This window comes from Lepidochelys olivacea (genome assembly GCF_965140295.1).
Source record: "Lepidochelys olivacea isolate rLepOli2 genome assembly, chromosome: 8".
Classification (NCBI taxonomy): Eukaryota; Metazoa; Chordata; order Testudines; family Cheloniidae; genus Lepidochelys; species Lepidochelys olivacea.
In genome coordinates this window covers 1486141-1511869 of record NC_140418.1, presented here as the reverse complement: position 1 = coordinate 1511869, position 25729 = coordinate 1486141, and the positions used below count along the sequence as shown (strand labels likewise).

The 25729-nt window shown below is 65.1% G+C and overlaps 1 protein-coding gene across 1 annotated transcript; it reads right to left on the bottom strand.

Annotated features, from left to right (window-relative positions):
* Positions 1-418: 418 nt before the first annotated feature.
* GPRIN1 (G protein regulated inducer of neurite outgrowth 1) lies at positions 419-21659 on the bottom strand. The gene is made up of 2 exons (XM_084636736.1): positions 21572-21659; positions 419-7423 (listed from the first exon to the last, which is right to left on the bottom strand). The coding sequence occupies exon 2, from the start codon at positions 7371-7373 to the stop codon at positions 5553-5555; it is 1821 nt and encodes a 606-aa protein (XP_084492862.1). The 5' UTR covers positions 7374-7423; positions 21572-21659; the 3' UTR covers positions 419-5552.
* Positions 21660-25729: the final 4070 nt, after the last annotated feature.

Below are 25729 nucleotides of genomic sequence, written 5' to 3'. Positions count from 1 at the left end.
TTGCTGCCCTGCTCCCCCACACCACACTGCAGGGAAAGGGCTGCTGAGGGAGGAGGGAGACGCACACAGGAGTGCCCATTGGGGTGGGCGAGGCAGGGCTCATAGGGGTGAGGGCACACTGGGGCTGGGCATGCAGAGGGTGTGTGGTCACACAGGGCTGGCCAAGGGGTGCACCGGGGGCCCTGGGCCGTTTGCAAAGCCGGCTAAGAGACTTTCCAGTGTCAGCCAAATGGGCCCTGCCCAAGCGCTGCGCCCCAGGGTGGCGGGAAGTGTTTCTCTCGGGGCTGCTGGGGATGAGGCAACCCCAAGCCAAGCTCCACTGCAGGGCAATGGCCCCCTGGAGCAGTTCCTGACGCCCCCCAGCCACAGGAAAGACAGAGCTCCCCGTCCCCCCTGGGGGGGAAGGAAGCCCCCAGAGCAGGTTTTCCAGGTTTTATTACCCAACATCCAAGTTCACAAGTTTTACCCAAAAAACGAGGAAAAAGAAGTAAATGGCAAAGTCCCGGCAGCTGCCTGGGCTGGCTCAGTCCTTGTGATCAGTGCAGCACGCCAACGCCTCTGGATCTGCAGGCAGCTTGTGGGGGACCCCCCCCCCCACTGGGAGTGCACATCCCCCCTCCCCTCTAGCCCTGAGCGGGGGCTGTTATGCCAGGTGTGTGTCATACACCTGCCCACGCAGCTGCAAGGCACTCGGGGGCGAGCGGGTGGTGTTCTGCCAAGGGGGGCACAGGTCGGGCGTGGGACTGGGTGCAAAGGCCCAGTGCCTGCATGCCACCAGCACTGGCTCCCTTCCAGCCGGCTGAGACACCACGGAGCAGGTGGCAATGTATGCCTGCCCCTTGGCAGGGGGCCTTAACAGGAGCCAAGAGCTTTGAGAGCCCCCTGTGCCAGGCACAGCCCATGGGGCTGCCACTGAATGCCCCTGCCCGTGGCATGATGAGCAGTGCCAGGCCATGGCATAGGCTGGAGGCAGCAGGACAGCGAGGGCTGGCGGAGCAAGGAGGGCACATGGCTGGGGGAAGGCGCCCGGCACGGGGCTCTAATGGCTTGGGCCAGCTCTGACCCGTGCTCCCCCCACCTCTGACCCATTCTAGTGCCCCACTGCCAGCTCTGCCATCACCTAACCCACCCTGTGCTGCCCCCAGCAGGGCCACAAGGCACCTGTGCGCTGGCCAGGCTAGGTGCAGGGCGGCAATGTCTGCTCCCCCCTTGCACTTGGGGGGAGTTATGTGCTCATAACGGGCTGGACACTGCCCCGAGCAGCTGCGCCTGGCAGCCTGGGGGCAAGCCTGGATCACTGAGAGCTGGGGCACCATGGGGCTCGCCAGGGCCCAGGGGGGCATCCCCCTCCCCCCGCCAGCTGTTTGAGCCAACGCTGCAGCCAGTGGGAGCTATAATATGCCTCTCCCCAGCCAATCAGGACTGTTCTGTGGGGATCAGGTGCTTCCTCACTGCCTGGGAATCCTGTACACTGATTGGCCGAAAAGGTGCACTTCAGCCCAGTGAGTGATCCCTGCGTGCTGATTGGCTGGAGAGGCAGGAAAGTGATGGGCTCTCCCCTGGGGGCACATGGCTCCCCCGCCCCCCAAGCCAGAGCCCAAGGGCCCAGGGACACACCCATTACCGGGGCTGGGGCAGGCCAGGGTATCCTGCAGGCTGAGTGGCCAGGAAAGCCACGTGATTGACACTGACTTCCATTGCTACCACCTGGCTTTGCAGCATGGCCTGGGCAGCGCTGCTGGGGGCACCTCGGGCACAGGGGCCCCGTGCTGGGCTATGGCCTGGGCAGGTGCCGTCCAATGGGGCAGGTGGGCCCCTGCCTTGAGAGACACAGCAGGGTAAGGGAGGCATGTGAGTAGAGCCCCCCATTGCACCACTTGCTTCCCGGTGTGGGGATGCTCCCAGCCCCGGTGCCAGCCACAGCAGGCACCCGCCTCCAAGCCACCCTGCAGCTGCACCCCAGTGCCCAGGAGCCTCCTGCAGGGCAAAGCAGTGCCCTCTGCCCCCCCTTACCCCCCAGGCAGGGCCTCCATTAGGACACATTGGAGGGGTGAGCTCCAAGGCGTCTGCCATGCAAACTGGGCACCTAGCACCCGCTGCCCTTTGGGCCCCAGGGTTCATAGGGCCAGGTCCCCCGCCAGCTGGCCCGTCACCCTCCAGGGCACTAGGGAGAGGCAGCAGCAGGACTGCGGGGATGTGACTCTCAGAACAAGCAGGGGGGCAGACACTCCTGCCATGCCCACCTGCACCAGGCCACGCCCCACGCTGGGCCTGAGCCCTGCTCACTCCCACCCGGGCAGGGCCCGCTGGCTCAGCAGGGCGCGTCCTGAGGGGCACCCAGCCCAGAGAGAGAAGCAGCCTGGGTCCTTGTTACCACAGCCCACCCTGGCTCTGCGTCTTTCTCTGGCCCCCTCCTGCCTGGGCCAGTCCCCAGCCGTTCCTGCATCACGGGGGGGGGGGGGGGGGATATGGTGCCATGGAGCCAGGCACCTCTCTGCTCCTTTCCCACAGACAGCCAGTGGCCCCCAGCTGTATGGACCTGGGCAGGTGCCAGGGGGCTGGTGCTGAGGTTCCCTGTGTGGAGCAGGCTCAGGGCACCGATCCCCACCAGCCTCAGGATCAGCTCCCCTGGGGCAGCCTGTGCTCCCGCGCCCGCCCGCACTCCCGCTCAGCAGATCTGGCTCAGGCCGCTTCCATGAGCTGCACCAGGGAGGGCAAGAGGTCCAAGCAGCCTGTGCCGGGGGCTCGCTCTGCCGGGGCAGGCGGGGGCGGGAGGGCTTGACACAGGAACCCCCAGCAGGCTCTGCGGCGTGGGCTTCGCCAGGGGGAATGTCGGAGCAGCAGGGGTGGGTGGTGCCCCCAGCTCCGGCCAGGGTGTGTCCGAGAAGCTGTGACTTTCCACACACACCACCACACTGACGCTCAGCTGGGCTCGGCCTGCCTGGGTTGTTTCCAGAGAAAAACCACAAAATCCCACCACGAAGGCAGTTTGTAGAAGAGGAAAGAAAAGGAAACGGCTCCTCACGCCACCGGGGCGAGCGGCTCCGGAGGGAAATGCTGCCGCATGAGTCCTTTAAAAAGCCCGAAAAGTCAAACACAGTTCAATAATATCTCCCCCTGAAAAACCCCAAACATGAAACGTGCCAACAAACCCCTTTGTGGCTGAAAACCACATGGACTTCAGGGATGCACAGCTGCGCCCCCACGCAGGGACACCCAGACACGCACACGCAGAGACACACATACACGCAGGGACCCCATATCCCACACAGGGACACGCACACGCAGAGACACGCATACACGCAGGGACACGCATACACGCAGGGACCCCATATCCCACACAGGGACACGCATACACGCAGGGACACGCATACACGCAGGGACACCCAGACACACGCACACGCAGAGACACCCAGACACGCAGGGACCCCATATCCCACACAGGGACACGCACACGCAGGGACACCCAGACACGCACACGCAGAGACACGCATACACGCAGGGACCCCATATCCCACACAGGGACACGCACACACACAGGGACACACACACAGGGACACACATACACGCAGGGACCCCATATGCCCACGCAGCGACACGCACAGGCAGGACGTGAACATTGCCCAGTGGCCTGGGTTTCTCAGGCAATTGGCTTGGTTTGTGGCCTGGACTCCAAGACCTCCCCAGCCCCCACGCTCTGTGGAGCCCGCTGGGCACCTGGCTCCTGGTGCGGGACGAGCTGGGATCCCGCCGAGAACGGAGCACACGAGCCAGGGCCTGTCTACCAGGTCACTGCTGAGCCAAGGGGGAGCGGGAGGAACCCGCCTTGACTGACTGGCAACATGAGAACAAAGGCCCCCACGGGCGCCGTCCCGCTGGGCCCTGCCCTCACCCAGCTGCTCCCTGGGTGCAGCGTCCACTCCCAGCTCTGGGCCGGTGGGTCGCTATGTCCAGGCAGCAAGCAGAGCCTGGGGGGTCCGTTATTGGGCCTGGCAGCACTAGCCCCTCCGGCCACACAGGCCTGGCCCAGCCCCACTGGCCCCTCCAGCTGCTTGGCTGTAAGCCATGAGTTCAGTTTGGGCTGGACTCCCAGGGGCCTCCTGAAACTGCCCCCAGGAAACCCAGTGGCTGGGACCCTGCACCTCCTGGTCTGGCGGTGGCAGACGCCGCTCCGTGCACAGAGCAGGGGCTGGCAGGTGCCATTTCACATGGCCCAAGGCCTGCAGCCGAGCTGCTCTCCTCTCCGCAGCTCTCGCTGGGGGCTCAGGGCTCGGCGCTTCCCCACTCACGAGCCCTTTGGTAGGAGACAGTTGGGCGGCCTGAACCCTGCTGCCGGGGCCCGTGCCGTCGGCAGGCGGGGCTACACGGTGTGCACCTGCTGCCCCATAGCCCTGGCACCGCCCCGGCACGCCCTGAGCGTCTGGCAGCGGGCGGGAGTGGCCAGTGGGCCGGGCTGAGCCAGGGCGGTTCCAGGGGCTGTTAAACCTGCAGCAGGGACACACCATGCCTGAGCCTGTGAGCAGCCCTGTGCCACGTGGGGAGGACACCCGCCTGCAAAGATTTGAGCTGTGTCGAGGGTGGGAGTCGGTGAGAGCGGCTGGGCTGCACTGCAGGGCCGGGGGCCTCTCAGGAACCGGAGTGAGGCTGGAGTTTGTCTCTCCAAACCACAGTCCAATACATGAGCGCTGGCAAAGCCGTCCCAGGCCAGCCCAGCTCGCCCCTGCCTCCAGGCAGGGCACAGCCTGACTGCCAAGCTTCCACCACCTCCCCGGGGAGCCTGGCGCAGCAGGCGTGTGGCTCGGGGGCTGGGCGGGGGAGGCAGGACTGCAGCTTTGCAGGGCAGCAGAGCATGGCTGGTTCCAGCTGCCCAGGCTGACGGGAAGCTGGAGTCTCCCCGGAAAGCACAAGGGGCAGCGGGACTCTCAGCCCCGGGCACTGGGTGCTGTCCGGGGAGTCAGACCTTAGGACCTGGGCTGTAGGCCTTTAAGGTAGCCAGTGCTGTTCTGTGCTTTGGGAAATGCAGCTCGTGACCCAGGGGGAAGGCGGGGAGCCGGCCCCCTGCCAGACATGCTCCCGAGGGCTGGCCCGCAACCACCCCCACCCCTTCCACATTTTGTCTGGCCGTCCCATCACGAGCTTCACTGTACAAATCCCAGCCTCCACCCAGGGGTGCCCAGACATTGCCCAGCATCAGCCGCACCCTGGGCCCAGATCACAGCCAACCCCTCCTGCAGACCAAGGTGCAGCTTGTGGGGACTACGTGTCCCAGCATGCAGTGCTCCATCTCAATGGAAGCAGGCATTGTTGGGGGGAGCATTGCATGCTGGGGCCTGAAGTCTCTGCAGGCCACACCCTACCCAGGCGTGCAGCTCGGGGAGGGGCAGTCTGGCCAGTGTCCGGCCTGGGTGAGCAGGAGACCGTGGGGTCCAAGTGCCTGGAGCTGCTGAGCCCGGGGCCAGAGGGGCAAGACCCCAGCCCCCGGGATTGCCTGAGAAACCACAGGGCGTGGGCTGCGCTGCCGTTCCCAGCCCGCCAGGGCGCGAGCGGTGGCCTCACTCCGCGGCGGGACCGGGCCGGGAGCAGCAGCGGGGCCGGCGCATGCTCTGCAGAAGCGCCCGGAGCATGCTGGGCTGCCGCTTGACTTCCCCCTTCTGTGGGGCCCCCTTGATGGAGCTGGCCCGGGTGCTCTGCGGCGTCATCACCACCTGCCGGCCGTGCTCCTCGATCTGCTTCTCCAGGTGCTTCTGGATGGCCATGCCCAGCACCTCCACCTCCATGGTGGCACCGTACACCTCCCACGTCATCCCCTTCTCGTCCCAGCTGACTTCCCGGATGGGCTCGGACGGCTCTTCCTGCGCCCCTTTCACGTGCACCTCGGGGTAGGGTGCCTGGGGAGACTTGGCCACCGGCGTCATGGGCCCCGTGGCCACAGACCTGGTCTCCACTGGGATCGAGACCTGCATCTCCGCATCCTTCTTGGAGGGCTTCAGCTCCGGGCCCGGGCTCTTCAGGCCCAAGGGGCCTTGGCCCCGGCTGTGGAAGGTGAAGGCCGAGGACCCGTCCGGGGGGTTTATGGGGCTGATGGCCACAGACACCAGCGACACTCGGCTGCCGACCTGCGTCCCAGCGTCCTGAGTCCCGGCATCCTGCGGGGGAGGAGTGACCTCAAACGAGTAGGTCTTGGAGAGCAGCTCCACAGTCCGGGGCTCCTGAGTGGCCTCCTCCCCAGGCCCTACCTCCATCCCCATTGCTCCCCACTGCTCCTGAGCTGGGCTTCCCTCCGCAGTGCCCTGGGGCGGACCGGCTCCCCCTCTGGCCTCAGCTGGAGCCACCCGGCTTGCTCCTGATTTGATGGGAGCAGCAGCAGAGGGGGCCTCAGGCCCGGCTTTCTGGATGGAGAGAGGGACAAGGGGACTGGTCTCCTTGGCTTGGCCTGACGGGGTCGTGCCTGCATCCAGCCTTGCTCCCGGGCCTGATGCTGCTTCTGTTCCCGGGGTGGAGTCCTTGGTACCTTCCGGAGCAGAAGGAAGTGCCATGTCCCCGTTGCCCCCTGCCCCTGGGGCAGCCGAGGGTCCCAGCTGGGCCTTGGGCTCTGCCAGAGATGCGGGTGCTTTCCCACCGGCGTCTCCACAGGGCGCGCCCAGGCCGCCATCGGACAGTGGCGCTGTGCCGGGGGCTCCCACGCTCCAACGGGACACGGCTCCCTCGGAGGCCCCGGGCTGCTCTTGGCTTCGGTCCTGCGGGCACATGGGAGGCACCGGGCCCAGCTCAGGACTGACCGCAGTGGCTCCGGCACCGTCTGCCTCAGGGTCTGTGTTGTCTGGTTCAAGAAATACAACGTGTTTCAGAGCGGCCGGGGCACTCTCCGGGTCCCTGCTGTGCCCCTTGAGGCACGGCTCCGGCAGAAGGCGCGGAGACAGCGGCCCAGGGCTGGCCACGGCAGCGCCCACCTCCGCTGGAGGGCCCTGGGGGATGACAGAGCCATCAGGCAGCGCCAAGGGGCCCGAGCTCCGCTCGCCGTTCTGTCCCAAGCAGCTCCCAGCCACAGGCGTTGGCTCGTCCCCCTTTTCCAATGGCCCCGCTCCCGCGCCGGGGCCCTTGAGAGCCAAGGCCCGGCCACCAGCCGCCGGCTCCGGCTCAGACTGCTGGGCCATGGCGGGGGCCTCAGCTCGGCTCTCTGTGCTGCCTTGGCTGCTGGACTCGGGGCCGCCGGGCTCAGTGCCGCAGCAGTTCCTCATGGCCAGCGCGCCGGCCCCACAGCGGGAGTTGCGGAGGTAGCCGCTCGTCTGCTGGCGGCCCGGAGAGCACCCGTCCTCAGCCGGCCCCTCCTGTGCGAGCAGCTGCAGGCTCCCTGGCTCCTTAGCGCTGCCCATGCCTTGGCCAGGGCTCGCCCATGCTATGCCACCGCCTGGCGTGCCAGGGTCTGAAACAGAGACAAGAGGAGGGTTACACTGCAGCACTGGGCCGTGCTCCGTCCTGCACCAGCTCCTCCGGCCGTCTGCAGCCCAGCCACCTGGCCCAGAGCCCACGGGCCTCCCACAGCCCGGCTGCCTCCTCCAGCTCTGGGGCCTCTTCGCTGCTAAGGAGACCCCGGCTGCCGGTCAAAGCAGGAGCCGGGCTCTGGCCCAGAAAAGCAGGAGCTGCCTGTGCCCTGCAGAAGGGTGGGGTGTGATGATGTGACTCAGCAGGGAGGGGGGAGTGTTGACCTGGGGACAGGAGACCTGAGACCTGGGAATGTGCCCTGGGGATGGGAGACCTGAGAACCTGTCACCTGAGCCAGGAGGGGGAGGGGGAGGTGACACCTCTGCCCAGGAATGTGAACAGAGGCTGCAGGAGGGGGCCTGCTGGGGGGGTTTAGTTTCAGTTTGGGGCTGGGGAGAGGAACACAGGGAACCCCAGGGCTGGGGTCTAAGCTCCCTGCCCCCCAGAAGGACTTGACTGAGGGGTCCTGGTTGTACCCACAAGCTCTGTTTTAGACTGTGTTCCTGTTGTCCAATAAACCTTCTGTTTTACTGGCTGGCTGAGAGTCTCAGTGGATCCCAGGAAGAGGGGTGCAGGGCCTGGACTCCCCCACACTCCGTGACAACTGGTGGCAGCGGTGGGATGTACTGCACCCCGTGAACAGCGCTTCCTGCAGTAAGTGACTGGGGAGCAGTAAAACGAAGGGGAATTGACGGGGACCAGGCATGCTGAAGATTCAGAGAGAGACGGTTTCGGGGGGCGGTTAACCCCTGGGAGTGTGTGACCAGAGAGAAGGACTTTTGCAGTAACAGGGTCCCCCGGGGGATTGCAGCGAGCGGTCCCAGGGGCGGAGGAGTCTGCCGCTCGACCCTGCCAAAGAGGTGGTGACCTCAAGAAGGGCTGGCACACTAAGGGCTTTTCCTGGAAACCATGGGAAGCTGCCCGGCCTGCGAGTGGCCAGCAGGGAGATGTACGCTAAACGCCTGAAGAGCGACCTGGTGGAGCTGTGCAGGCAGAGGGGGCTGCGCATCGGGAGGTCCACCAAGGAACAGCTGATTGCCCAGCTGGAGGAGAGGGATCGCTTGGATGACCTGATCCCTGTCCCTGAGGGAAGCCGCCCGGCAGACGCAGCGTGGGCCCTGGGGCCTGACCGGGCTGGGAGGGGTCAGACTGCTGCCGAGGACATCCCAAGACCCTTCCTACCTAGGCCTGGGGGAGGGGTTGGGGGAAGCCCAGCGAATACCGAGGGCACCCTGACCCCGGCACCCAGCAGGGGATCCTCCCAGCGGAGCTCCCCATCCCTGGAGCGGAGGCGGCTGGAATGGGAGAGGGAGATGAAAATGAGGGAGCTGGAGGATCATGAAAACAACATCAACATGAGGAGAAACAACATCAGCATGAGCAGGAGGAGAAGGAGAGGGAGCGTCAGGAGAAGGAGAAACAAAGGCAGCATGAACTGGAGCTGGCCAGGCTGAGGAGCAGTGGGGCCCCGGCTGCGGTGAGTGCGGGGGGACCCAGGACGGCAAGGAACTTTGATAAGTGCTTCCTGGCCCAGCGGAAGGAGGGGGAGGACACAGATAGCTTCCTGACGGCCTTTGAGAATGCCTGTGAGCTGCACAGGGTTGACCCTGCAGACAGGCTCCAGTTCCTCACCCCCTTACTGGACCCCAAAGCCGTGGAGGTGTACAGCCGGATGACAGGGCCGGAGGCAGGGGACTATGAACTGTTCAAACAGGCCCTGCTCCGTGAGTTGGGCTGACCCCCGAGATGTACCGGAGAAGGTTCCGGAGTCAGCGTAAAACGCCTGAGGTCACCTACCTACAACTGGTCAACCGGATGCAGGGGTATGCCCGCAAGTGGACAGCTGGGGCCCGAGCTAAAGAGGACCTGCTGGACCTAATCGTACTGGAGCAGCTGTATGATCAGTGCCCTTCCGACCTGAGGCTGTGGCTGGTGGACAAAAAGCTCGAGAACCCCCAGCACGCAGGGCAGCTGGCCGACAAGTTTGTGAACAGTCGGTCAGGGGGTAGCCGGGAGGAGCCCCAAAAGAACAGGCCCCCCCCCGATGCAGAGAGAGAGTCACCGGGGGCCTCCCAGGGGGGAAATAGGGAGAACCCCCTCCCACGGGGAACGCCTGGTGTCGGGCCCCTCCGACCCGCTCGAGGGGACCAACGTGACCTGAGCTGCTATCACTGTGGCCAGAGAGGCCACGTACGGTCCCAGTGCCCCGGGCTCAGGGACAGACTGAGCAGACCCAACCTACCCAGGGTTAACTGGGTAGGGACCCAGCTGGACGAGGGGCAGACGACCCAGGAAAGGGGGCCTACCAGTTTACCACCTGCCCCGGAGGGAAGAGTACCCCAGGCCAGCTCCGCCAGAGGACTGGAGGCTCTGGACTCAGGGTGCTCGGTTTACAGGGTGGGCGTGGGGCTGTCCCTCCGGAGAGAGTGCCTTGTTCCCCTGGAGATGGATGGGAGGAAGGTCAATGGATACTGGGACACGGGCGCGGAGGTGATGGTGGCCCGGCCTGAGGTGGTGGCCCCAGATCGGGTGGTGCCCAACACCTACCTGACCCTGACAGGGGTGGGCGGGACCCCATTTAAGGTGCCCGTGGCAAGGGTACACCGGAAATGGGGGGCCAAGGAGGGCCCCAAGGATGTGGGGGTACACCACCGTTTGCCCACTGAAGTTTTGATGGGGGAGACCTAGAGGACTGGCCAAGCAAGCCCCAGACCGCCCTGGTTGTGACCCGTAGCCAGAGCTGGCGAGGGGCACTGCACCCTGACCTTGGGGAGGGTACCACACCGGAGGCGCAGGACCCTACCCTGGTGGGGAGGGAGCGCCGAGGGGCACGGCTCAGAGAGGCTGAGGCCTCAGACCTGGCCACTGAGGGGGAACCGGGCCCCATCCCTTCCCCAGCCGCTGAGTTCCAGGCCGAGTTGAGGAAAGATCCCTCCTTGCGGAAGCTCAGGGACCTGGCCGACCTCAGTGTGGGACGGACCATGAGGAGAGGCTGCCAGGAGAGGTTCCTGTGGGAGAAGGGGTTCCTGTACCGAGAATGGGCTCCCACAAGGGAAGTAGAGTCCTGTGGGATCAGGAGGCAGCTGGGGGTCCCCCAGAAGTATCGCCGCAGGCTCCTGTACCTGGCCCATGACATCCCCCTCGCAGGGCACCAGGGAATCCGGCGCACCCGGCAGAGGTTGCTACAGAACTTGTACTGGCCTGGGGTCTTTACCACGGTCCGGCAGTATTGCCGATCCTGTGACCCCTGTCAGAGGGTGGGGAAGGTCCGGGACAAGGGGAAAGCGGCTTTGAGACCTTTGCCCATCATAGAGGAGCCTTTCCAGAAGGTGGCCATGGACATCGTGGGGCCTCTCAGCAGGACGACCCGGTCGGGGAAGAAATACATTCTGGTGGTGGTAGATTTTGCCACCCGCTACCCCGAGGCAGTGCCCTTAGCTTCCATTGAAGCAGACACCGTGGCCGACGCGCTCCTGACCATTTTCAGCCGAGTGGGGTTCCCCAAGGAAGTCTTGACAGACCAAGGATCCAACTTCATGTCGGCCCTGCTCCGGTGCTTGTGGGAGAAATGTGGGGTCCGGCACGACTGGGCCTCAGCTTATGACCCCCAGTCCAACGGGCTGGTGGAGAGGTTTAACGGGACGCTAAAGATGATGCTGAGAACCTTTATGGACCAGCACCCGCAGGATTGGGACAAGTACTTACCTCACCTGCTGTTTGCGTACAGGGAGGTGCCCCAGGAGTCGACCGGATTTTCGCCTTTCGAACTGTTATATGGCAGGAGGGTGAGGGGCCCCTGGACCTGATGAGAGACGAGTGGGAGGGGAAGGCCACTCCCGATGGAGAGTCAGTGGTGGAGTATGTCCTGATCTTCCGAGAGAGACGGGCTGAACTCATGGGCCTGGCCAGGGAGAATCTGGCCAGAGCCCAGAGGAAGCAGAAGGTCTGGTATGACCGCACGGCGCGGGCCCGTGCCTACGCCACCGGGGATCAGGTGATGGTTCTCATCCCCGTGAGAAAGAACAAACTACAGGCCGCCTGGGAGGGCCCTTTCAAGGTCATCAAGCAGCTCAGTGAGGTAAACTATGTGGTGGAGCTGTCGAACCGGGCGCACCACCGCCGGGTGTACCATGTGAATATGATGAAGCCATATTATGCCAGGGAGAATGTGGTGTTGGCCGTGTGTGGACAGTGGGAAGAGCAGGGAGATGACCCTTCAGTAGATCTAGTCCCTGGGACCAGAGCTGGTTCCCCGCTGGAAACAATTCCCCTCTCGGATCAGCTAACCCCTGCCCAGCAAGCTGAGGTCAGGGGGGTGCTGCATCTGTACCGACAGCTGTTTTCCAACCAGCCTGGACGCACTAATCTGACTGTCCACCGGGTGCAGACAGGGTCACACCCGCCGATAAGATGCTCCCCCTTCCGAGTCACAGGGAAAACTGCTCAGGACCTGGAAAGAGAGGTCCGGGACATGCTGGCTTTGGGGGGGATCCAGCCATCTGCCAGCCCTTGGGCCTCGCCGGTGGTGCTGGTCCCCAAAAAGGACAGGTCGGTCCGGTTCTGTGTGGACTATCGGAAGCTCAATGCCATCACTGTATCTGATGCCTACCCCATGCCCAGGCCGGACGAGCTCCTAGACAAGCTGGGAGGAGCTCGGTACCTTACCACCATGGACCTTACAAAGGGCTACTGGCAAGTGCCGCTGGATGCAGATGCCCGGCTGAAATCGGCCTTTATCACCCCTCTGGGGCTCTATGAGTTCCTGACCCTGCCTTTCGGCGTCAAGGGAGCACCGGCCACCTTCCAGCGCCTAGTGGACCAGCTCCTGAGGGGAATGGAGAGTTTTGCCGTGGCGTATATTGATGACATCTGTGTCTTTAGCCAGACCTGGGAGGACCACGTGTCCCGGGTTAGACAAGTGCTGGACCGACTCCAGGGGGCTGGGCTGACTGTAAAAGCGGAGAAGTGCAAGGTGGGGATGGCGGAAGTATCTTACCTGGGCCATCGGGTGGGGAGCGGCCGCCTAAAGCCGGAACCAACCAAGGTGGAGGTGATCAGAGACTGGCAGGCTCCCCACACCAAAAAGCAGGTCCAAGCCTTTATTGGGATGGCAGGATACTACCGAAGATTTATGCCCCACTTTAGCGCCATAGCCACCCCCATCACTGAGCTATGCAAGAAGGGGAAGCCAGACAAGGTGGTCTGGACCGAGCAGTGCCAGGAGGCTTTCCGGGCGCTGAAGGAGGCTCTGGTCAGTGGCCCAGTTCTGGCAAACCCAGACTTTGACTAGCCCTTTGTGGTGTTCACCGACGCCTCCGACACGGGACTGGGGGCGGTGTTAATGCAGGAGGATGAAAAGGGGGAGAGACACCCCATCGTGTACCTGAGCAAGAAGTTGCTACCCCGGGAGCAACACTACGCGGCCATCGAGAAGGAGTGCCTGGCCATGGTGTAGGCCCTCCAGAAACTAGAGCCCTATCTCTTCGGGCGACACTTCACCGTCTACACCGACCACTCTCCCCTGACCTGGCTGCACCAGATGAAAGGAGCCAACGCCAAGCTCCTGAGATGGAGCCTGCTCCTGCAGGATTACGACATGGACGTGGTCCACGTGAAGGGAAGGGCCAACCTGATAGCGGATGCGCTGTCCCGGAGAGGGGGCCCCGAACTTCCCCAGGTCACTGGTCAGCGTGACCCCGCTCAGTTCAGTCTTGAAGGGGGGAGAGATGTGACGATGTGACTCAGCAGGGAGGGGGGAGTGTTGACCTGGGGATGGGAGACCTGAGAGCCTGTCACCTGAGCCAGGAGGGGGAGGGGGAGGTGACACCTCTGCCCAGGAATGTGAACAGGGGCTGCAGGAGAGAGCCTGCTGGGGGGGTTTAGTTTCAGTTTGGGGCTGGGTGGAGGAACGCAGGGAACTCCAGGGCTGGGGTCAAAGCTCCCTGCTCCCCCAGAAGGACTTGACTGAGGGGTCCTGGGGGTACCCACAAGCTCTGTTTTGGACTGTGTTCCTGTTGTCCAATAAACCTTCTGTTTTACTGGCTGGCTGAGAGTCTCAGTGAATCCCAGGAAGAGGGGTGCAGGGCCTGGACTCCCCCACACTCCATGACATGGGGCCAGGCTCCAGGCTCCCCCTTCCTCATCACTCCACCCCCCCCCCCCGGCGCTCCAGGCTCCCCCCGAGGGCCAAGCTTCAGCCTCTATGGGGCCCAAGACCAACCCAACAGGACTCTCGTCTCCAAGTCTCCTGACGCTTCCAGCCCATCTGTCCCGGTACAGACAGAGCCTCGGTGCCAGACCCTGTGTGCACAAAATGCCTGGCCAGCTCCAGGCCCGCACCAGTCACAGCCACATGCTGCTTCCAGCCCCAGTGCGCGTGCAAGCCAGGCGCGCTCTTGTGCACACACATTTCCTAACGCCAGGTCCACAGCGGCGATGCGCTGGGCTGGGGTGGGAGTCGGTGGCCATGGCACGAGTGTGGGATGGTGCAATGGTCACATGAAACAGCAGCTCCAACAGACCGTAGGGGGGCGAGTCCTGTTCCTCCACCCTGCGGGGCCACCTCCATCACACCCTTTGCTATTGGGATGTTTGGTCTCCCCCTGCCGCTCCCCAGCTGGTGCCTTGGTGCCCGTGGGCAGCTCTGCCAATGGCGAAGGGCGGAGATGCAAGGACATCACCACCCCTGATTCCAGCTTTTCTCTATGCGGCAATGCAGAGCTGAGGCCTGGGCTCTCGGGGCTAGGCAGGGCTCGTGGTGCCTGTGATGAAGCGGGACTGTTCTTAATGTTTTCTCTGAATAGCGTGGGGTGCCTCAGTTTCCCCTGGGCAGTTCTTAAGTATCTAGGGGGTGGGGTAAGGGTGTATGATCACTGCAGAGCCCTAGAGGGCAGGTGTGTGCAGGGATCTGGACACAGAGAATGGCCGACACCCTGTTTCCTGGCCACTGGTGGCCTGGCCCTTCCCCCCTGCAAGGTGAGAGCTAAAGGGTTGCAGAACAAAGGAATCAGGTGACCTCCTGGCCCGGGAAAGGGACAAAGCCCAGAGGAGGAGAGGCTGGAGGGAGTTTCAGTTTGGGACTGGCTGGGACATGGAGTGAAGGGCAGACGGGGTTGTCTGGCTCACTGTCCCCCAAAATGGACCCAGCTGAGGGGTCCGGTTCTCTGCACCTACAAGCTCTGTGTTAGACCATGTTCCTGTCGTCTAATAAACCTTCTGTGTTACTGGCTGGCTGAGAGTCACGTCTGACTGCAGAGTTGGGGGGCAGGACCCTCTGGCTTCCCCAGGACCCCGCCTGGGCGGACTCGCTGTGGGAAGCGCACGGAGGGGCAGAGGATGCTGAATGCTCCGAGGTCAGACCCAGGAAGGTGGAAGCCGGGTGAGCTGTGTGTCCTGCAGACAGGCTGCTCCCAGAGAGGAGACTTCCCCAGAGTCCTGCCTGGCTTCATGGGGAGCAGTTCCAGAGCATCGCCCGGGGACTCCGTGACACTGCCCGCGGCAGAGCAGGGAACGCTGGCCAGGCCTCCGCGAGCCCCATGGCCCCAGACCGAGCCGTGCCCAGGGGAGGAAGGCAGGAAAAGGAATCTCAGCGGCAGTCCAGCACTCACACTGCAGTGGGCACAGCTCGGTCTGGGAGCCAGGACCCGGTGCTGCCACGTGCTGCCTGGCGACCCTGGGCCGCCGCCCTCTCTCTGTGCCCATTGGTGCAATACCCAGCTGTGGGCAGCCCAGGCTCTGAGGGGCCAAGCAGCCGTGAGCCCCTGTAGGGCATGGCCCTGTCCAGGCATCTCACGGGGGGCTGGTTGCATGCACCTCACTGTGTGTGTGAAAGGGGGTGACACCATGTGTGGCTAGGGGAATGGGGCACGGCTGGCGCAGGAGACGCAGGCAGCTGGGGAATGGGCAGGCGGCAGGTACAGGGCTCTGTGTCGGGGAATGTGGGGGTTGGGGGCAGGTACAGGGGTCTGAACTGAGGGCAGCAGTGGGGCTGGGTCGGGGAGGCAGCGGGTTAGGGGCAGGCGTAGGGATCTAGGCAGGGAGCACAGGGGTCAGGTTGTTGGAGCAGGTAAAGGGGTCAGGTACAGGGAGATGTAGGAGTTGGGCTTGTAGGGCCGGTAAGGGGATCTGGGTTGGGGGCAGGAATGACGGTCTGGGTCAGAGAGTGCAGGGGGCAGGTATGGGGGTCTGGATCAGGGAGATGTGGGAGTTGGGCTGGTAGGGAAGGTACAGGAATCTGGGTTGGGGGGCAGGTACAGGGGTCTGGGTTGGGGGGCAAGTAATGGGGGCTAGGTCAGAGAGTGCAGGGGGCAGGTCCGAGGGTCTGGGTTGCGGGGCAGGTGGATCTTAACCAGGAAGATGTAGGGGATAGGCTGGGCTGGGGGGCAGGTATGGGGGTCTGGATCAGGGAAATGTAGGAGTTGGGCTGGTAGGGCAGGTATGGGATCTGGGCTGGGGGGCGGGCGTGGGGGTCTGGGTCAGGGAGACGTAGGGGTCAGGCCAGCCTGGGGGGCGGGCGTGGGGGTCTGGGTCAGGGAGACATAGGGGTCAGGCCGGGCTGGGGGGCGGGTGCGGGGGTCTGGGTCAGGGAGACATAGGGGTTGGGCTGGGCTGGGGGGTGGGTGTGGGGGTCTGGTCAGGGAGACGTAGGGGTCAGGCCGGGCTGGGGGGCGGGCGTGGGGGTCTGGGCAGGGAGACGTAGGGGTCAGGCCAGGCTGGGGGGCGGGCGTGGGGGTCTGGGTCAGGGAGACATAGGGGTCAGGCCGGGCTGGGGGGCGGGTGCGGGGGTCTGGGTCAGGGAGACATAGGGGTTGGGCTGGGCTGGGGGGTGGGCGTCTGGTTAGGGAGACGTAGGGGTCGGGCCGGGCTGGGGAGCGGGCGTGGGGGTCTGGGCAGGGAGACGTAGGGGTCACGCCGGGCTGGGGGGCGGGCGTGGGGGTCTGGTCAGGGAGACGTAGGGGTCAGGCCGGGCTGGGGGGCGGGCGTGGGGGTCTGGGCAGGGAGACGTAGGGGTCACGCCGGGCTGGGGGGCGGGCGTGGGGGTCTGGGCAGGGAGACGTAGGGGTCGGGCCGGGCTGGGGGGCGGGCGTGGGGGTCTGGGCAGGGAGACGTAGGGGTCGGGCCGGGCTGGGGGGCGGGCGTGGGGGTCTGGGCAGGGAGACGTAGGGGTCGGGCCGGGCTGGGGGGGCGGGCGTGGGGGTCTGGGCAGGGAGACGTAGGGGTCACGCCGGGCTGGGGGGCGGGCGTGGGGGTCTGGGCAGGGAGATGTAGGGGTTCGCAGCTGTTGCTGTCCCCTCCTCATCGATGTTCCTGGGCCCAGGGGCAAGAGAGGCCCAGCCCCAGCCCTGCCCTTCTGCCAGCGCCTGGCACAGAGGGGGACGCCTGGCACGCACCCCTGGGACTCCGCCGGTTGCATCACAGGCTCCTGTCGGCCAATGTGGCCTGGGCCCCACGTCGCCCGCCAGCAGCCCCGCGGTGGGAGGAGCGCAGGGCTGGCCAGTGGGCACAGAGGATGGTGCCAGACCCTCTGACCTCTCCTTGGGGACAGCACCAGTGCAGGGAAGTGGCAGGCTGTGCCCCGAAGCCTGGGACACCGGGCTGCCCATGGCAGAATCCACCCCTCCTGCCAAGGAACGCCGGGGCAGGGGACAGCGTCTGCCCAGCCAGCTGGGAAGCCGGATCAGAGGTGGGCGGGGGAAGCTGGGCTCCCCGGGCCCTCGTGGGGTGCACATCAGCCGGTGCTGGCCCCAGCCCCGGAGAGCGGCCCAGGCTCAGCGTCTGTGCAGTCTCCAGGGAGAACGGGACACAGCTGATCCCTGGGATGGCGGCCGAGCTGAGGCCAGCTGTGTGGCACGGTGCCCATCAACGTCCAGCTGTGTCTTCATCACACCCTCTGCCATGCCACTGCCTCTGTCCTGAGGGCCATAACCAATCCCTGCCGCCGCCCGTCGCTACGCCAAGCCCAGAGCCGCATGGCACCAATGCCCAGGCTCCGAGATCCACCCTCTCACCCCGGTGCAATCCACGGACATCCCTCAGGCTGCTCCCGAGTCCACCAGCGCAAGAGCAGACTCAGCCCCGGGCTCGAGAGTCCGGTCACCGGACAGCAAGGGAAGGGGGGCAGCTTCCTGACCCAGCTGGTTACACTGAAATCAGTTCCACCAGAGCGGTGTTTGGCCCAGCCGCGTGCTGAGGGAGGGGCAGGGGAGCCAGCTCCCAAAGCCCTTTCAGTTCTTGGCAGGCAGGTCCCTGTGCTGAGGATCCGCTGCTCCCCCAGTGCCCCAGCCAGACTCTGTTACTGTTGGGACAAGTTCTCCAAGAGCCTCTGAACCTGCCCTGCAAAAGCAGAGGCCAAGCCGTGCACGCCCCAAGCCCCTGTCTTTGCACACCCAGCTGGGCATTGTGCTCACGACCAAGATATTCCTGCATGTGCACAAGGGCGTTTCCACACCCGAGCCTGCGAGGATCCCATGCCGCAGCGCCAAGCGAGGGGGCACTGAGCTGACTTTGAGCAGACAGATAGCACCACGCTCCCGGGGACCCGTGGTCACTCGATCACCCAGCGCCCCTTGCAAGGGTAGGATCCTTAGCCCTGCTGTCCTGGCCAAACTCCTGCTGGAGGTGGGCATTTCCCTACCTCCATTTCCCCCGCAGCGCCATGCCGGGTACAGGATTCCTCCCCCACTCCTGCCCCTTGCTGCTGGGCAGCACTGCTCTGTGCTGTCAGACAGCTGCAGGCTTCACCCCAGAGGTGACCACAGTGGCGGCCCTGTCAAGTACGGCTGGAAGCCTGCAGGCTCCACGGACCTCAGAGCAGAGTCTGCTGAGCACTGGCTGCTTCTCCCCATCTCCAGCTGCTCCACAGCATTGAAAGAAGCTAAGCATGCATGGCTTTCCTGCCGCGACTTCTGGTGCTGACACATGGGAGGAGAAAGGGGAGTGACGGGAGAACACGGAGCAGAGGGGTCGGAGCGGGGCGAGTGAGAACGGGGAGAGGGCAATGCAAAGGGGAGGTGGGGGTCTTGGGTGAGCGGGAGGGGGGCAGACCAGGTGAGGAGGTATTCACAAGACACCGCATGAGAAGGTTCCCGGCCCAGTGAGTGAGGGTGATCCCTGCTCTCTGCGCCACCCTGCCAGCCCCTCCTCCAGGCAGTGCCCAGCCGCGCCGCATACGAGGAGTGATGGCCACACTTGTTTGTGGTGCATGGGGTCAGTTTTCAGCTCTGAACCTGTGCACCCCAGAGCCGTGCAAAGCTGCACCCCAGAGCCGTGCAAAGCCGCACCCCAGAGCCGTGCAAAGTCGGTGCAGTGCAGGCAGACAGGCCCTGTTCCGATGGGTGCCTGGGGCGTAGCCCAGGTACTCGGGGCCAGCTTTCCTGCTTGGTGCAGGGAGGGGCCGATGGCACATGCAATGGGACCCCATTCATCCCAGCTACGCTGGTGTTGCACGGCTCTGAGTGAGTGAAACCGGTCACTGCCAGCACAGTGCCAGGCAGAACCCGCCCTCTTGTGCGAGTCCAGCTCTTCCGCCCAGGGCCAAGAGCAGCCTGTCCCGCCTGGGGGAAGGGGGCGTGACACACTGCCAGAGCAGAGCGGTTCACCCCCGCTGTGTTGGGGGCACAGGGAATCCGGCTGCAAGCGGGTGTGGGGGTCAGCATATGCGGTGACGGAGCACGGCAGGGAAAGCCGCTCTCAGAGGGATAAGATCTGGGTGCGAGACAGCAGGGGCCTGCTGTGCGTCACGATCGCCTGCAACTCCGGTGCCTGCTACTCTCCTTCGGCGTCTGGGCAAATCCGGCGTCACCCACGCGCCGAATGAACGGCGGCTCGCTGGGAACGACAAAAGCAGCTCACGCCCCAGCCCCACCATTCGCACCGGGGCCCTGATCTCCCCAGGGAAGGACCCCGGTACGAGGAAGTCAGAGCCACCGGCAGAGCACCGCATTCTGCTGAGCGAGGGAGCGACTGGACGGGAGGGACGCCGGAGTGAGCAGGGCAGAGAGCCGTCCCCCAGCGCTGAGGTCGCCGGGCTCCTAGTTACCATCCTTGCAGGAATGGAGGAGCAGCCAGGCGGTAACAGCAAGGTTGCTATGGGACAAACACTCCGGGTTTAGACTATCTCCCAGCCTGTTTGCTGTGTCCCCCACGCCTCCCTCTCCAGGCCTGTCCCGCAGCGGGATCTCAGCTGCTCTGCTTAGCCACAGGGCTGGAGCAGGAGCGCGGTTGGTATTGGAGCTCTGGATCCTCGCCAGAGCAACGGGAGCATCAGTGGAAGGCGCTTTGCAAAGCAGATCGCACGGCCCTGGCTGGGTAGGAGGCCCCGGGGGAGAAGGACGTGTCCCAGCACAGACCAGTGACCACGAGAGCAGCCGCACAAGGTGCCCACGTGCACCCCGGAACAAGCACGCAACCGCACCTACGTTCCCACTCCCCTTCTCCGCCTTGCTCTGGCGGGCGATTAGGGCCCCCCCAAGGGGTCAGCAGACCCCAGGACAGTGAGCGCCTCAGCACAGGGACCTTGGACCCTCTGCCCTACGACCCTCGGTGTCAAGGGGCCTTAAAGGCAGCAGATTTCAGCATCCCCAGCTGGTGAAAGAGCTGCATCCCCCACCACAGAGCACAGGCCCAGAGCCTCCCACGCTCTCGCCAGTGGCCACGGGCAACCTGAGCGTCCATCAGAGCAGACCCGAGGCTGCTCTAACGCATGCCCCAAGTCAGGCAGGGCCCCAGCCAGGCCCGGAATACCAGGGGATGCAAAGGTGCCCACCCTCCTCATTTCCAGGTTGCGTTCACCTCAGCCAGGGCTCAGGATCAGGCCCCTCACCTTCCCCAGGGTCCGTAAAGTGCCCCCTGGATCCCTGCCCCAACGGAATCACGGGCGCAGCCTGCCCTGGGGTTTGGGGATAGCAGCGGGGGCCGTGTATTCGCTGGTACGTGTTGTGTTTAAAGCCAACTTCGCTTGGGGCAGGGAGGCAGCAGCTGTGTAGAAAAAGCAGCATCTCACATCCCCCCGTGAAGTGCTTTCCAGCATATTCAAGGTCTAGTTCGGTTCAATGGCTCCCAGCGTCCCCACTCTAAAAACCGTTCCCGCGCCCTTGACCCAGTGCACCACCTGGTACCACTGTCCCTGCTGTAACCCCCATTCTCCACACACCACTGCCAGGGCCCCCGGGGACCCCGGGCAAGGGGCCTGCGAAAGCCACAGCCCAGCACTGAACGACTCCTTGGGGCGCTCAGCCCCACCTAACCCGCTGCCCAGGCTGCTGCTGGCAGGGGATGGGAACCGGTCTGATCCAAGAGTCTCTCTCTGGTCGGTGCCTGTCCCCGGGAGGTGTTTGCTGGGCCTGGCCTTGCCAAGCACAGACCCAGAGGAGCAATTGCCTTAAATATTCGCCAGGTCCCACATCCCAGGCGCACCGGCGCTTTCCCCCAGGGCTGATCCGTTCCTCTCTCGCCTTCCCAGGCGCAGGAATCTGCCGTCGGCGAGGGGCCCCCTCCACACGCCCTGAGCAAATCCTCCCCCAAGCCCCCCGGCCTCAGCCCAGAGCCCGCTCGCCCCGAACAGGCCAGTCGAGAGAGCCGGGGCTGGGGCCAGGCCCTGGCCCAGGCAGGGCAGGCGCCAATGGGGGAGGCTGCGATCCGGGCCCGGAGAACGCTAAGAAACGCGGCGCGGGGGCGCGGGGATCTGCGGGATACAAACTGCACCCAGCGCCCCTGCGGCGGGAGAGGAAGCCCTGCGGGCCGGGGCCGGGGCCGGGGCCGGTCTCCTCGGAAACCGACATCCCGGTGCCTCAGGGCTGGATCCCCCGGGCCGCAAACCGGAGCACGCGCCCCACGACACGCACCCAGCCCCGTGTAGACACGGCACCGGCAGCGCGCGCGCACACACCTCACCCCCGGCCGGCACGTGGGCACCGCCTCGCCCCGCTCCGCGCCCCGGGGTCCCGCACCCAGGCGGGGGGCGCTTCGCCAGCCCCCCCCCCGCGGCTCTGTCCCGGCAGGGCTGAGCCCGGCCGGCCGGGGGCGCAGCCGGGTCCCCGCGCCCGGCACGAGGCGGCCCTGCCCGGGGACCCCCCGCCCGGCGCGCACTGACCTGCGGGAGCCCCGGGGAGCCCCGGCCCCGCGTCCGGCTGGGGAGACGCGCCGCCCCGCACCGCTGTTCCCGGCGCTGCCGGCTCGTGCAGCTGGGAGCATGCGTGGGGGAGGCGGCGGGTTTCGGGGAGAGGGGGCGGGCGCCGGCTCCCAGCAAAGCAGCGAGGGGAGGAGGGGCCGCGGCGGACAGGGGGCAGCAGCCTGGGCACAGGCGGGGGCACCTGCCCTGGGCTCGCCCGGCCCCTGCGGGCACCGAGCCAGGGGGCCCCCTGCGGGGCTTGGTGCCAGGGGGCCCCCTGCGGGCACCGAGCCAGGGGGCCCCCTGCGGGGCTTGGTGCCAGGGGGCCCCCTGCGGGGCTTGGTGCCAGTGGGCATCGCGAATCCAGGCTCCCTTGAAAGATCCCGCGCCCCCGCCACAGGCCGGTGGGGATGTGCCCAGGTACTCGGCAGTCGGAGTCAGCGCCCAGTGCTGTGCCCGGCCCGTGGGACTCCAGGCCTAGGCAGGCGGCTTCCGCGTCCAAGCCAGCGAGCGGTCAGCAGCCATCCCCACCCCACACGTCCCCAGGCGACGCTGGAGCTAGGCCGGACAGAGAGACAGGGGCCCGCGCCGGCCCCGGGCTTTGGTGCCCGATACCAGTGGGAGCTGGGGATCCCAGGCTCTCCGCCCTGGCACTGGGGAAGCCCGGTGCCGGGAGATCGGGGTGGTTCCCAGCTCCCCCCCAGAAGGAGGCGAGTGGGCGCAGTGGTCAGCCTGGCACGAAGACTCTGGCGCTCCCCCTCCGCAGGGCACAGCTGGCTACCTCGCTGCCTGGGCAGAAATGGAGCGTGCTGCCAGTGAGAAGTGCCCGCTGACAGCTCTGGCGATCGGAGGCCTCCACCCAAGCAGGGCCAGCGGGCAGGATGCCCCACCTCGTCCTGCCAGTGCCCCTCCAGGCCAGCCTGAGCAACCCTCTGGGGACAAAGGGGAGCTCGGCCTCGCTGGCCCATGCAGCTCCAGGGGGTCGTGGCTGAGGCTTTGTGATTCACCACTGCCCCGAGACCCCCGGCTTCTTTCCCCCAGAGCACCAGCAGCTGACGGGGGACAACTTGATCAGATAGAGTCCTGTGCTCCGCTCCCCAGAGCTAGCCATCCCTGGCACGGGCACTGGGCGTCTCTGGCCACTCGGACAGGGTGGGGCTGAGTTGGCCAGTGGACTCTGCCCATCCAGCCCCCTCCTGCCCCACCCCCCGCCCAGTTCTCTTGGCTGCTGGGAGCTGGGCTCTGCAGACGGTGACACCATGTTACTCAACCTGGTAATTTTCCAGTTTGTGTGGGGGGAAGATCAGCCTTTCCCATCTTCCCCTCTCAGCAGCAGTCGGCTCTCTCCCCTCCCTGGGTGCTGCAGCTGAGCTGGTGCCCCTCCGCCCTGCCTGGATCAGCAACGTCAGGGGGAGAAGGGGGCAGTGTGCAAATGCACCCACGGCCCGCACCTACAACCCCCCACCCCGGCCAACTCCCTCCTGACCCCCACACTGGAGCAGCCTGGATCCTGGAGGGCGGGGAAGGGCCGTGCCCCTGCCCTCTCCACCCCATGGCCCGGGAGGCCCCCCAGGAAAGACCTTGTCCCTCCAGGAAGGGAGCGGCTGGGTGGCCAGGGGAGGGGAGGACATGCTCCCCAGGTCGTGCTGGAAGGGAAGGCAATGGCTCCACAGAGAGGGTCAGTGCATCCCTCCAGCCTTTGCCTCTCTTCTGCTGTGTGCTTACAGGCTCAGCACCGATTGGGGTGAGGAAACCTCTTCTCTTCAGGCCACAGGTTCTTGCATCTCCCTGCCTCCCCTGATTGCTCGGGGGGTTCCCCCATCTCTCCCCGCTGCCATCTCAGCTCTGCCTTGGATGGGCTGGTTCCGGCCCAGCAGGGCCAGCGTCTCCCTTTCCCCAAGGTAGCCTGACTGCGTTGGAGCTGGTGCTTAGCAGAGCCAGGCTGATGCCTGGAAATGCTGTTGGCGTGTGCCATGGGCTGTGGGGGATGATGCCTTTCCCATGCCCCCTGGCACTGGCAACCCATGCTCCCTTGTGGGCCCAGGGCAGGGATCTGCACCATGTCCCCTGCTGCAGTGACATTGCAGGTGTGAGCTCTGGCTTCCCTTTCACTGCCTGGCTGGCAGCAGGATTTGCCCCCTGGGAAGAAACACAAAGCTCCTGGTGCCAGCGAGCTCCCTGGCTGTGACCTCTGCCAGAACCTGGACCCTGGTGGGGGCATTGGCAGCTTCTGGAACACAAATACTAAACACATTGGAAAGGAGCAAGTGGGCTTGGCTCACCCATTGGCCACCCAGCCACCCAGAGAACCCAGCCCCCTGCTGGGGACAGCACCTCCGCCAGCAGGCTCAGGAACACTCCCTAGCCGTGAGCTGCCTGTTGGGGGTGGGGGGAAAGGGGGTGACCCCACCCTCTGTACAGCAGAGAAAGCTTCAGCAGAGCTGGCATGGGGGGAGGGTGGTGCTGGGTTGGGTGCCCTGTAATTTCCTTGTTGCCACCTCTGCTCTGTGGCTGTGAGTCATGCATGAATCACCCTCCAGTTGCTAATTCGCACCATCTTTTATTCCTCAAAACAAGGAACTGTAACCAGCACTGCTTTCTGCTGCGGGGGGAGGAGAGGGAGTGAACAGGATGCCAGTTCCCCAGAGGGATGGCGGCTGCAGGAGCCCGTCACAGTGACCCTGCCATGACTCTGTCCTGGAGACGGCATAGCCAGAGCATCCAATGCCTCGTGCATCTCCACCAGCCTCGTGCGTCTCGCCCCACGTCCCAGTGGGGGCGTGGCCGTGGCACGGGGCCGCGCAGCGACCCTGCACCGTCGAGGTGAACACCAGCGCTCAGCCGCCACTAGAGCCCAGGCCCTGCCCAGGTGGGGGGTCTCAGGCCCCCACGCACCTGGACACGCTGGGGAGTTCATTATGGGAAGGTTTGTTGGATGGTCCCGGCAGAAGGTCTGGCTGGCAGCTCCCCCCAGCCAGGGGAGCGATTCACAGTGGTTCTGCTGGGGAAAGCGCAGCCAGTCAGGAGATGCAGGGCTCGTACACCGGGCCTTGGCCGCAGCCGAGCTGGGCTAGGGGTAGCCTGGAGGCCCGTGCAATGGCGGTGTCGTTCCTAATGCAGGGCAGGCTGGGTCTCCCTGCCCTCTCTCACTCTGCCCCTGCCATGCTAGCCACGCTGCCCTGGTCTGACGCCAAGCACTCAGGCTGCAGCTCCAACCTGTCACTCTCCCCACACCCAGGCTGCCTGCAGAAGGGACAGCTCAGGGCTCGCTCCTCGCCCAAGAAGGGCTGGGCCCATGGTGCTTTGGGGTGAAAGTCCAACCCTGATACGGTTCTGTGGGACCCCTCTGCCCTGCCCCCTTTTCGCCCCCCAAACCAGCGGGGAGTTTAGCGTTCAGTAAAGTCCTGTAAAGATCGAAAGCAGCAACGGTCAGAGCTGACTAGATTCACGCTCCCCACAGCTGATCTGGACTGGAGATCATCTGTCTGCCCCACCCCCGGCCTTCCTTCGCACTGCAGGCGGGTGGAGTGCCCACAGCGAGGCGGTGCTCCGAGGGCGTGCAAGGAGGGGGCTCAGGAGGTCTGACACCGTTGGGCAGCTAGGGCGGCTGGCCTGCTGCATCCCATGGCCCAAGGAAGGCCTCAGACAAGGGGGTTGCTCCAGGGGAGAGTGCCCTAGGCTCCCAGAGCTAGAAACAGCGACAAGACTCTATGCAGACCCAGCGAGAGGCAAGTGGGACCCAGCGACTGGGTCTGCAAACAACGGGTGAGCCTCAGGACTCCAGCTGTGACATGCTGGCCAAGCTGCAGCCACGCGTTTACCAACATGAATGCCTCCAGCACACGGACGGAAATGACCCCTTTGTGCTGCGGTTTTCAGCTGCTACTTCTGTGACGGGCTCCTAACGGACAGGCCCATGTTTATGTGCCAGCTCCTGGTGGGGGCAAAGGGACGCTACCCCTACGAACAGATCCCCAGCACGGCCTGGGAGTGGGAACTCCAACGACCGACTCTTCTCTTGGGAACTTCAGCAAATGCAGGACAGCTGGAGGGCTCCTGGGGCTGGGAGCAGCCACCTCGCTGGGAGTGGTGGATCAGCACCTGCTATTTGGTTATTTGTATAGCCCCCAGGTGGAGCAG